Source organism: Ciona intestinalis, chromosome 11, assembly GCF_000224145.3.
Source record: "Ciona intestinalis chromosome 11, KH, whole genome shotgun sequence".
NCBI classification, from domain to species: domain Eukaryota; kingdom Metazoa; phylum Chordata; class Ascidiacea; order Phlebobranchia; family Cionidae; genus Ciona; species Ciona intestinalis.
The window spans coordinates 2758276-2771280 of record NC_020176.2 but is presented as its reverse complement, the minus strand read 5'-3'; the positions used below and the strand labels follow the sequence as shown (position 1 = coordinate 2771280).

The 13005-nt window shown below is 37.3% G+C and overlaps 3 protein-coding genes across 5 annotated transcripts in view; all 3 read left to right on the top strand.

Moving 5' to 3' along the window:
* Positions 1–4256, top strand: part of LOC100175894 (tyrosine-protein kinase SPK-1-like) — a 5546-nt gene extending 1290 nt beyond the window's left edge. The window contains exons 2-7 of one of the 3 annotated variants that reach the window (XM_018814173.2): positions 46–923; positions 1182–1262; positions 1811–1884; positions 1947–2131; positions 2490–3358; positions 3459–4256. In XM_018814173.2, coding sequence (XP_018669718.1) covers positions 266–923; positions 1182–1262; positions 1811–1884; positions 1947–2131; positions 2490–3358; positions 3459–3811 — 2220 coding nt within the window. In that variant the 5' untranslated portion in view covers positions 46–265 and the 3' untranslated portion in view covers positions 3812–4256. Of the gene's footprint in view, positions 1–45; positions 924–1181; positions 1263–1807; positions 1885–1946; positions 2132–2489; positions 3359–3458 lie in introns of all 3 variants that reach the window. The other 2 variants (XM_018814172.2, XM_026836531.1) reach the window with 2 other exon arrangements.
* A 2482-nt stretch (positions 4257–6738) lies between these two features.
* LOC100179020 (putative sodium-coupled neutral amino acid transporter 10) lies at positions 6739–10307 on the top strand. Its single transcript, XM_002122543.5, has 2 exons — positions 6739–8996; positions 9325–10307. Exons 1-2 carry the CDS (start codon positions 6792–6794, stop codon positions 9580–9582), a joined length of 2463 nt encoding a protein of 820 aa, XP_002122579.1. The 5' UTR covers positions 6739–6791; the 3' UTR covers positions 9583–10307.
* Positions 10308–10577: 270 nt separating this feature from the next.
* On the top strand, positions 10578–12819 carry LOC100178203 (protein FAM177A1-like). The gene is made up of 5 exons (XM_002128974.5): positions 10578–10793; positions 11072–11173; positions 11439–11505; positions 11743–11911; positions 12239–12819. Exons 1-5 carry the CDS (start codon positions 10695–10697, stop codon positions 12300–12302), a joined length of 501 nt encoding a protein of 166 aa, XP_002129010.1. The 5' UTR covers positions 10578–10694; the 3' UTR covers positions 12303–12819.
* The last annotated feature ends 186 nt before the right edge of the window (positions 12820–13005 follow it).

The following is a 13005-nucleotide window of genomic DNA, read 5'->3' as shown; positions in this document are numbered from 1 at the left end:
ATGGGTGTATACTGATATTAATGCCTTTTTATGTATACGTTGTAGATTCAAAGAGAGGCTGGGATATTTTTAAAAGCCGATCACCCAAATATTGTCCGGGTGTTCGGAATCACAAGCTGGGTCGGATCATTCGGTATCATCATGGAGTATATGGAGAGAGGGAACCTGTCGGTGCTCATAGAATCAGCGCGTACGCACAAATATCAAATTCCATTTAACCTGTTGGTGCGGATCCTGCTTCAGGGTTGCAAACGGAGTGGCATTCATGCACAAAATCGGAGAAGACCAGCAGATCGTTCACGGGGATCTGAAACCTTCTAACATCGTGCTGAACGACGACTTCACAGCAAAAGTGGCCGACTTTGGAGGGGCAAGTCTGCGCACTTACACCGGTTCAGATGATACCCCGTCGCGGCCTGCTGACAACGTGGCCCACACACCAATTTACACCGCTCCCGAGCGACTGGCAAACCTGTTCCGCCCAGCTTCTAAAGCATCAGATGTTTACAGCTATGGAATGATCATCTATGAATGTCTTAGCGATCTCGCTCCTTTTGAGAATCTCGCTTCAAAAGAATTCGACCTACGAAAGAGAATAAAAAATAACGAGATAAAGTTGGCATGTGAGAGAATCGAAATAAAAAAGAAAAACTGCGTAGTAGATCAACTCGACAGCCTAGTTTGCCTTGAAAAGTGGATGAAAAGCTGCTGGCAGTTCAACAAGAAAGACCGACCAGCAATGAAACAGGTTCGTGATGATCTACAGAAACATTTTGATAGAATGGCAAAGGATGTGTTGGTGAACATCGCTGAAGTTTCATCCACGATCAAATACACTGCACCAAATCTTGCCCCTTCCAACGAAAGGTTTCCTATCGATCTTTTATACCCCCCCGAGTTCCGTCCATTCGACGTTCCTAAAGGTTTGAACTTTGTTTTAAAAGGCGTTACAAACTGAATGTTTTTTATATTTAGTTACAATAGGGTAGAAAAAGACGGGACATCTTTTCATTTAATTTCCACGTCCTATTTGGTAGTGGACAAAGAACATACAAAAAGTTAAAACCGTATCAAAACCATATCCTTATGTTTCCCATAGACCGTTGTTATTTTTTAAAAACACAATCAGAAAATTTGGGTATTGTGTGCTAATAGTGTCTAACTTATTTCCCTAAACTTAGAACTCCTCTATAAACATTCACGACAAAAAGAAGATCAGACCAGGGAAAAATCACCAGAAGCTCAAACCAATATTGATTCCGGTAGGTGTGTTTGTGTAAATGTATTATGATTGTGGTTTTAATATTTTTCTCTTCGCGTGGCAGGGCAACGACAGTCGTTATAACACGGATGTTCTGTTTCACATACTTCGTGGACGCTTACGATTTACTGCATACGTAACTTTGTGGGTTACTGTTTTGGGGGGATATTTCATTTTTTGCAATGCATAGCTGACAATTTAAAAAACCATACGGGACCACTGGGTTGGAGCAATCGTCGTTAAGTGTCTTGCCCAGGGACACAGATATACGCAGTATAAGTAGCCCAGAACTTCAAATACGTTAACTAAGGTCTAAGAGGCGGCCGCGCTATAACCACTGTCCACAGCCCGGACGCCTGATGGACATATACGTGCTGCATGAATGATGTTTGTCCGTCATGTGCTGCTGTATGCATGCGGAATATGTGCAATATACGCTCTGTGTTTGGGTATTACCTTTATTACGTGTTTACGGTACTTTTGTTATTTAAGGTTTTTTATGTACAGACTTTGCTTGTATTATAATATCTAAAAACTCTACCATAGCAGGTGAACTGAAGAAAACTTCTTCCGAAAAAGGTGAATTTGCTGCTGCGAGTCGTGAAGATTCCAAAGAGGACCAAGTTAGAATTTAATTTTTGTAGTAAATTTAATTCGATGTTTTAAACAATTATTTTATTTGCAGAAACTTGATCAACCATTTTGGATAAAGAATTCAGAAATTACTCTTCAAAGAGACGCTCAAAGCGTTGCTCTCCTCGGCAGTGGTACCTTCGGCTCGGTTCTTTTGTGTCACTATGAACGCGTGGGTCGTTGCGCTGTGAAGTGTATGCCATCTTCACGTAATAAAGAGCTTGACAACACAGAGAAGTAAAACAAAAATTTGTACCACCAGCATTCAATTGTTAGTATTTTCAACCACATAGTAACACACGTAACTCGTAATTAAGCTGACACGGGGCAAAACAGGTCACCTGCTGTGCTATAACGACTGTCGTTTTCCGGTCACGCGAGGATAAAGCGAGTTAAATTCATTCATTCATATTTGTAAATCTCTCCCGTATAAGCTGTAGGTTCCCTACACAAGATAAAATACTTCTCATATTGATGCATAATGATTTTGCGTATAGTAACAAAATCACAATAGGCGCACTACAATCTGCAGCTATTGAATAGATAAGTTAAAACTTATTTTTTCAGTTTTTATGTATAGGCCTATACGCAATAGATTCCAAGGAGAGGCTGCATTAATTCTAAAGGCCGATCACCCAAATATTGTCCGGGTGTTCGGAATCACGAGCTGGGACGGATCATTCGGTATCATCATGGAGTATATGGAGAGAGGAAACCTATCGCAACTCATTCAATCAGAGCACTTTAAAAATTTTCAAATTCCGTTCGACCTGTTGGTACGGATCTTGCTTCATGTTGCCAAAGGCGTGGCATACATGCACAAAATCGGAGAAGACCAGCAGATCGTTCATGGAGATCTAAAACCTTCTAACATCGTGCTGAAGAACGATTTTACTGCAATGGTGACCGACTTTGGAGGGGCAACTCTACGTACTTGCATCCAGAACAACTATACGGAACAAAGAATAGAAAATCAAGAGCACACAGTATTTTACACCGCTCCCGAACGGCTAAAGGATCTAGATTCGGTGGCAACCGCAGCTTCCGATGTCTACAGTTATGGAATTATCATTTACAGTTGCCTTAGCTCATTTAAGCACGGGGTTCGCAGTGCGGGTGACTTAAAGTGGGCAATTGCAAATTGTAACGCCGAGTTACCACGTGAGGCAATTGAAGAGAAAAAACAAGTCTGCGTAGGAAATCAACTTAACAGCCTTGTTTGCCTTGAAAAGTTGATGGAAATATGCTGGCAGTTCGACGAGCAACATCGACCAGCAATGACACATGTACGTGATAATCTACAGCAGCATTTCGACAAAGTGGCAAGAAAACACGTAGACAAGAGCATCGCTGAAGTTTCATCTAAGCTTAAATACGATGCACCAACCCCCGCACCATCAAGCCAATCGATCCCGATCAACCTTTTGCTTCCCCCTTTCTTTCGACCCTCTGACGTTAAACCGGGTTTGTATTTATATATTTCTGCAGCACTTTAATTAATTTTACTGTTCACTCTACGCCTAATCTTATCAGTATTATAAAACCTGTATACATTACTTTCCAGAGAGTTCAAAAGCGTTCTTAGAAGAATCGTCGTTGAAAATTTCCAATTTTGAAGATAACATCATGTCGCTCATAAATTTAGCCCGAAAGGCACTCGAGAGCGACACCACGAGATGTGAATCCTTAATACACTCACTGAACGAGGAGCTAAACAAACTGAAAGTTAAGGAACTATGCCCCGATGACTGCTCCCGCTTTGTTTTTGAGATAAACGCTCTATGCGAAAAAATCAACAACCCTGAATCACCCGTCTTTCGTCAGCTAGCTATACACGGCAGTAAATTGTGCTTGGGTATCAAGAATAAAGCTGTCCAAACAGGCTTCCACGAAAGCTTCTCTGAGAAATTAAAATAAATCACGTGACAGTTACTCTTCTATAATTACGTGAACTTGTGTGACGTTTGTAGCAGTGTGTTTTTGTCGAATTGTATTCTCTATAATGCATATAATGTAATTTGTGTGTAATATATTCGTTATAAACTGGGAGAAAAGTGTATATAATGTGAATAATTGCTCCAGCCCAGTGGTCACTAATGGGTTGTCCAAATTATCAGCCCCACATAAAAAAATCTGCAAAAAATAATCACCTATAAAGTAACATACTTGGTAACTCGTAAGCTGGCACGAGGTGTATGAAACAAAACACCCGTTTTTAACGACTGTCGTTTTCCGGCCACGCGAGGATAGAGTAGAAGTTTCATTCAGTGTAATTTGTGTGATGATGTATTCGTTGTAAACTGGAAAAGAAAGTGTATATACGGTAAATTCAAGTGATATAAATAAACGATTCTTAAAGGCAGTGTTCATTGCCATCCCCAGGGTTTATTCCTGATACGGATTCAACAGCGCGTCATCAAGGATTGCCGCACACGTTTCCACTAGCACAAGCGGACATTATAAATTACCGACGCGAGTTTTCAGTTTTGGAATCCGTCTCTTAAAAGAAGTGTGTCGGTTGGCGATGAAGTTGCGTTTGTTTAGGAAACTGTTTAAGGTTGAGAGTGTATTTACAGAGTTACAACCCAGACAAGCATATCATAGCATGCAAATATGGTAATTCGAGTATATAGAGGAGTTAATAAAGTGTTTAGACTTCATGTTCATTAACTTAAGTGAACAGAAATCTTGTTCTTTAAACAAACAAACGGTAAGCTATAATTTACTACTAAGTCTCGTATATTAAAGTGTATGCTTCTATTATTTGTTGTGCTTATATGGAATATATAGTAGGGTGGGGGAAGTTGGGACACATTTTAACTCGATTTTCTCGTCCAATGTGGTAGTAAACAAGGAACTTGCAAAGAATCATAAAACCATATGCTCTATAGACTCCCATAGACCGTTGTTAACTGTTTAAATCACAATCAGGATATTCGGATATTATGCGCCGAAAGTGTCCCATCTTCCCCACCCTACTATATACCACAAGCTGACACGGGTATCAAGGCCCTATAGTAAATTTTGTGCGTTAAAACTGTTATAGTTGGTATTACATTTAAAAAACGTAACGTTTACGGCAATGGTGCCTGAAACAGTCGTTCACGTATTTTGAGCAAAAACAGGGAAATAAGCATTTCTTACTGCGCTTTTGAAATATATCTTTTGTAGGTAGCCTAAACGCTTTTCGATTTACGATATATAGGTAAATCTCGATGTGCGAATATAATTTATAGAATGTAGTGGACCTCTATTGGTTGGATAGTCCGATGTTTTACAATTTACAGTGTTGGAATGACAATCTACGAATGTTTGACTGATCTCGTCCCTTTTAGCGGGGCAGTGCACGACAAGGTTACATTGATCAAGGCAATCGTGGATCGAATGATCAAACCATCACCACGAGATGAGAGAATTAAACAAAAGAAGGAGCATTACGACGGAGAAAAACACGAAAGTTTGCTGTGTTTTGAAAAACACATTAAAAACTGCTGGCAATATAAAAAGCGGGATCGAGCTGATTACTATTCACAATCAGTTACAAACTCATTTTGACAAAGTAGCAAAGAAATACATCTGGAATAGTATTGCTGGTTTCCTCTAGACTTGGGTCTTGTACACAAACCCCCGCACCGTCAAGTCAAGTGATTCCGTTAAAATACCTGTGTCCACCCTACTTCAGACCGTCGCATGTTCCCAACGAGCTTTCACTTCAAGTTTTGCACTTTTGATATTTTTATTTCGTTAATGAAATTAATTAATTTAAACATAGATAAGGTGGTGACTGAACAAAAATAGCAAGATGCAAAGTCAAGAAAATGGTCCATAGAAAAGCTTAATAAAAGGACCTTGAACTAAGTATTCGTTTGTGTATATATAGTAGTTTGGGGGGAGGTGGGACACCTTTTGCACATAATATCCAAACATCCTGATCGTGTTTTAAACAATTAAAAACGGTGTATGGGAGTCTCGATAATACGGTTTAATAATTCTGTGAATGTTTTTTGTTTACTACCAAATGGGACAAGAAAATAAAATATAAAGGTATCCCATCTTCCCCCACGCAACTGTATACATTTAAAACATATACCGGTAGCGTTCTGCTTAGTTTTTGTTGGCCTTTTAAAATACTTTTGTGTAGCCCTTTCGTTATAGTCTTCTCGTTATTACAAATCTTAACTGCTTTAGACAGCGAGATCAAGAACCCCGGTACAGCAGCATCCGACAGATAAATATCTACTGGAAGATACCATTTTGCCTCTGATAAGACTACACTTTGCGAAACAGAAATGTGTAAAACGATGATCGTGTATATATATTTATTGTGTTGATCGTCTAAGTTTAAAAATAATAAAAATAAATCCCGTTTCCCGTAAACCTTCTCTATTTGCGGATGCTGTGTGCATACATAACCGTCGTTCTCTCTGCAAGAAACACCAGTGGAACTCTGTTTTATACTGTAAGTACCATGGTGTAAGCTGTAAGGATTCTGTGTTAAAATATTTTTTCATTTTTTAAAAATTTTTCTGCATCTAAATTAAACGATGTCTATGGTATGACGCGTTGAACCTAGATTAGTTCTGCTTGATTGACAGACAACGTAAAGCTGGTAAGTGCGTGCATACTGCATAGTTAGTTTACGTTACGTAGGTTGAGGTATGTTTTCGTGCTGGCACGTCTCCAGGACAAGATCATGAGAATTGGGTTCAAAAACATGCAGTTTTACCTTATAGATTTTGATTACTGTGTTGTTGCCGTTAGCTTGTATTCGTATACATTTTAGTGCGAATTTGTGCGACGGTGTATCTTGAGTGTTAAAGCATGTTTTCGTAATTAATCTGTATTTTTTGCAATTGGCAGGCGTTGTTAGTTTACTATACTAAACACAAACAACAACATGGACCCTAATATGAAACACGTTACGAATCTAGTGAACAGCATCATTGGAGTCAGTGTGTTGGCAATGCCCTTCTGCATGAAAAAATGTGGACTCCTTCTTGGCCTTGGCTTAATTATGGGTGCAGCGTGGCTAACCTATGTCTCATGCAGTATGCTTGTCACAGCAGCTCAAGTAAAGCGCAGACGAACATATGAATACCTCGCGTTTTACACAATTGGGGGAGCCGGGAAATTTGCAGTCGAACTTAGTATGATTGGCCTTATGCTTGGTACATGTGTTGCATTTTATGTTGTTATTGGAGACCTTGCAACAGGAATACTATCTACATTCGTACAAGGCAACACTCTGCATTTGAGAACATTTGTGATCGTATTTTGTGCCCTCTGTATTGCTTTGCCACTTGGACTAATGAAGAATTTAAGTGTCTTAAGTTCAATAGGCATGGTTTCATTGCTGTTTTACCTGTCTTTTGTATGTGTCATGTTGTTTCAAGCAGTAACCAATGGACTTCTAACATTTGCTTGGTTACATGAAGTAGAACTGTTTAAACCTTCGGGCATATTCCAGTGCTTGCCAATTTTCAGTCTTGCATATGCTTGCCAATGCCAACTCTTCGTTGTGTATGACTCTATGGAAGAGCCATCAGTTGTTCGTATGGAAACCATAGTTTCCACTGCCATAAAGATAGTAACAACAGTATACTGTTTAGTAGCTATCTTTGGGTATGCAGTTTTTAAGGGCGAAGTGCAAGGAAATGTTCTAAGAAATTTTCCACAAAATGTCCTGCTGGACATAATTAAATTTGGATTTGCCACCTCTGTTGTGGTTGGCTTTCCATTAATGATATTCCCATGCAGGCAAAGCATCTACACCTTGTTTTTTAGGCCACAACCTGTTGAAGGCATAGCATCAAAGACCTTTATTGAGCCATTTACATTTAAAGCTATCACCCTATCAATTGTAATGTCTACAATGTTGTTAGCAATATCCATTCCAAATGTGGAAACAATTCTTGGTTTAACCGGAGCCACAATGGGTTCTTTTATCTGTTTTATCTTTCCTGGAATTATATTTTCTAAAGCTTCGAAGGACAATAACAGTGTCTCAAAGTTTGTTTTCGGAATTGGTTGTATCTTGTTAGTGGTTTGCACATACTCGAATCTCACAAGTATTCCAGAACCTGAGCCTATTGTACCAGCCGCTGCTGCTGCTGTGCAAGAGGAAGTGATAAAACAGAATGATGTTCTTAATGAAGTAAACAAAATGGAGGATACTTTGGTCAGGGAACATGAAAAGGAGAAAATAATAGATCCCACCAAACCTCCAATTGCGGAAGTAGTGGACAAGGAGCACAGACATGAACCAGCCAACCCAGTAATGGAAGAACAAGTTGTTAATGGTGATCATGCTAATGCTGAGATCCCAGTTGTAAGAAATGATGCCTTGGATGAACTGGTGGCAGCAAACCCAGTGGAGAGAAATGATAATGTTGATCAAAATGTTGTACCAGTTGCTGTACCTGATAATAATCCTGCTATTGGCGGACAAGCAGATGCAAATAATGTTGCACGTAATGTAGAACCTGTGGTACAGCAGCATGCGCCTGTAGAAACAGTGGTGAAGCATTCTGAGATGCCTGTCCTGGCTATTGAAAGGTTACCAATAAGTAATGTGGAGCAAAAAGTCGCAGAGAACAAAATTGTGGACCACGTTCAAATGGATACTGTGGAACCGAAAGCTCAAAATGCAGTTGAAGAAAGTGACAGCAACATTAAAGCGAAAATACTCCTCGAAAAAATTAAGGAGCAAAATAAGAAACAAAATGAACTGCTACAAGAACAAGGGAAACTCATTAAGGCTTTAGAAGATGATCAGAAGCTAGAAAATGTAAAAAGTGAAGACTCTGAAAATAATTCTGTTGTGAAATCTAACAGTCTGGGAGATAACTTGCCGAATGCTGAACAAAAGTCCCAACAAGAAGTTCCCAAACCCGCTGATGTAAAACAACCAGTTGTTGCAAAACAACCTGTTGCTAAGAAAACAGGAGACAGCGTTGTCCCACCTGCTGTGAAAGATGTTGTTCAGCCGAAAGAAGCTGCAGTTGAACAACCAGTTGTCAAAAGAGAAGAAGCGTTAAATAACGCAGAGAGAGTACAACGAGATGTATCGGAAATAAAGCCAGAAGAAAAGAAGAAAGAATCTGTAAGTTGGTTTATTAATGATATTTTTTGTTGTGAGTTAGTAATTGTTTATTTAAAAGTGTACTTGGGTAGTTTTAGTTGTATGCTAGAATTTTGGTTTTGTTTGACTAAAAAATAAAAAAAAAAAACTTACTGAAAAGTAAAAATACAACTTAACATACAGCTGCATTGCCAATATTATAGATTGGTAAGCATTGAACAGTTAAAATGAAATAGCCAAATAAGCAATGAATTACTAGGACCAAATTGTTGCCATATGATTAAATTAGTTTGATTGTGTGTCAATTAAAATCATGTAATTGAAATAGATATTTTAATTATTTTGTTAGGTGGAGATGGATAAAAAAGACCAAACCAACTCTGATGTTCGAGACACTCATATGGATCAACTGGTAGTGAATAAAAACAGTGATGCGCAAAATGAAGATCAGACTATTCCACCAGTACTGCCGAATGAGGCTGTAAAACTTTCAGTGGATGATTTAGATTCTAATAAGGAAGAAACAGGAAGAGAAGGAAAACTAGAAGATGATGCAGATGGGGAGAATAAGCATAAAACCAGAGACTTAAAATACATTAAAACATAGTGATACTTCGATCCATGAAATACTACATTCTTCAAGTTATATACTCTATGCAATTCCCCAGCCAGTAATGCTGTAGAAGTGAGCACTTCCATGATACAACCAGCGTAAAAAGCCTTGCCATTTAAATCTTTGGTTCCTTTATCTACCTGTTTATATAAAATAATTTCGGTGGTTTATCGGGTATGCAGTTGTTCACTACACAGATATATATATTATGCTTCATTCTCTATTCGTTCTCTCTGTTTACTTTGAAGCAGAATTAGTTGTTTCTACATAATTCAAGTATGTTGGTAGTGCCACTGATTAAGTGTTGTACTGTGCCTATTGACTGTATAATATTTGGGTGAATTCTGCTGTAATTTACCACTGTAGTTTTTTCCAAACACTGAGAATTTACAAAAGTTCCATATTCAAACTGTCGCTTTAGTAACATCTGTTCTATCCATCTTTGTAAGTAGTAAAAATGTGGTTAACACATTTCAGGATAAAATATTCGAATCAATGTAGCTCTTTATAGCGACCTGTATAATGTTAGTTTATTTTTTACCATGCAGTAATACTTACCTGTAAGCCATTTTAGGCAGATGCCTCCAATTTATCATCTGCGAGATCTGTAAAGTAATGCAGTACCTGTGTATCGTTATTGCCAGTTTGTTAAGTAGTTTAAACTGTATGTAGATGGATAAAGTGGAATGTAGAATAAATTGTTTGAAGGTGTCTTTAAATTTGTATGCTTTCTAAGGTTTGAATTGTGAAAATACATTTGCAATAGACAGAAAAACATAGGAGAATCATAAAAATGATTGGTTTGGTATAACTAATGTTAATTTAGCATACCAATTCCCTCATTATATCCGTGCAAGATTTAATTTTATATCATTTAAGCAATCAGTTGTGCATAAGAAATGTTAAAAAGCAGAGGATAAGATCGATAGACATATTGTCAATGATTGTCACGAAAGTGAAGTGACAGTGACAACTCCCATTGTTGTTATTGTGACGCACGTATATAAACAGATGTCAGTCAAAATTTTCTATTAGTTTGTGTGGATACTCCTGTAGTGCACGTAGAGCGTATACGGTACCATTAGTATACAGGTTATCCCATTATTATGGAGACAAAAGCAAACACTGAAATTATGCAGGACACCACTGTTCTTTGTGGTGATAATATGGAAAGATTTAAACTTGACAAGAACGGAAAAATAAAGGTAAAAAGACTTGTTTAACAGGACTGCTGTAGTACTATTATTAGAACTGTCAAAGAGGATACCATTGCTAATATTTGGTCTTATTTTCAAATATAGTCACCAATACCATGTCACATGGCTATGTCCATTAACTGCAATACTTTTAGTTAGGATTAGGTATCTATGCTCTATGTTTAGTATAGGACAACAGGGAAAAGAAACCCACCCAATTTGGCTGTATTACTATTACTTGGCATGTCATATATTCATAGATTTATGTTCTATTTCTATGTTTTCAGCTACCAAGAAGATTAATACATTGTAGTGATGGAATATTGGAGGAATACAGCACAGATGAAGAGGAAGAGGAAGAAGAAGCAGACCTTCCTGTGGTTGATCCGGTATGTTTCCAACATTTGTGTTACGTTTATATTTTAAATATTGATATTTTTTTTAATTTAATTGCCATACAAAAAATAGATACATAAGTTGCAAGTACTATTAGTTATTTAATTTAGTGGTTGGTGATTTCAATGTATTCTAAAACAGTAATAGTGTTTGAATTCTGTGTATAGGTTTTATCACAGCAAATATTGTGCATCTCTAATGGCAACTGTTAATTATGTTTTTTTAATTCTGTTCAATGTTCTGTTCAATTCTCAACAGAGTACCTTACGATGGGGTCCATATATTTGGTACATGACTGTGAAATCTGCATTTACAGGGCTTGCAGGTATGCTGTACTAACAAGCTGTATAACATAGAGAAACACTCAGTAAAATTAGATTGCATAATGACCAGTGTGGTCAAACAAATTGATAGGATTAGTAATCCATATTATACTAAGTTGAGCTGTGAAACCATATTACATTTTTGTCAATTAGGCTGCTTATTCCAGATTCTGTAAATTTTATATAGATTTCTCCACTCGATATTTCGATTAAGCGTTTTCGTTTAAATGTGATTTCAGCTTGCGACTACTTGGGTGAAAAGTTGGCTTACTTCTTTGGCATCACAACTCCAAAGTATCAATATGAGTTAAATCAGTTAAAGGAGATGGAAGCTGAGGCAGATGAAGAGGAAATTATTGCTAAGGAGGAAAGAGAAGCTGAGGAGAAAGCAATTGAGCAAGCCATGAGGTTGGTTTTCGTTTTGATCCATTATTTGCCCATTGTGCCATTTGAAAGTAAAGGTCTTCTCTGTATATGAAAAAGAACAGTACTTATATTATTTTTTTTACATATGCTCCTGATTTTAATGGAGTAACACATTGTTTATTAAAATGGGGGAACGAAACCAACAATCCTATATTTTAAATGTCTGCCTAGGCAGTTTGGTGATCAACTTTTGCTGTTAAATGAACCATGTAATAACATATACTATACATATGATATTGCTCATGCGCTATCTTTGATTCATATTTCTATCAATAATTCTTGGGAGTTATCTATATGCTCACCATTCAGAATCCTGGAAACACCTGCACTAAATGTACCAGATGTTACTCTCGTTGTTGATCAGAACAGTTAAGGACTACTTGGCTTTTTTGGTATTTATACTATTTACGGTACTTAACTTGTTACACAGAATTCTTCAATGCTACCAACCACTGTGGTTTATTTTAGCTTTATTTTAAGAGTTATATTGAAATGCAATTTAAAATGAGGACTGAATAACGGTTTCCTAAGTGGCATGGTAATATTTTCAACTATAAATTATCAATGTAACATCTCCACTCCTCTGGATTAGTTTGGTTTTACTTTAATTTCTCAACAAATAACTGTAGGAGATTATGACACAAGGCAGTGTTCTATGTTATTTTGCAATAATTGATGGCCTACTCATTTATTACACACTGCGTACTTTGTTATTCTGAGTTCATATTGTTTTTTGTAGTTTGAGATTTTGGTTTAAGGTTTTTAAAACGGGTCTAGATTTTAGTTTTTATAATACGTGATGTGGGCTGTTAATATAAACCAACTACAAATGTGTTGAATGAATATTGGTTTAAAAATTACAATTAAATTTCTTAGTTGTGACAAACATATGTTCGTATTTGATTGTTTTGATAGTACTAGTACAGTTAGTCACCTTTGTAAACAGATTGTTTGTTTTAATGTCACGCATGCTGCTGAGTGCTGACTTATGTGATCTAAAATTGCCTGTAACTACACACAACTGTACTTCTGTAGATAAATATGAAGTCTGATAATTATTAATTAGTTTTTTCCAG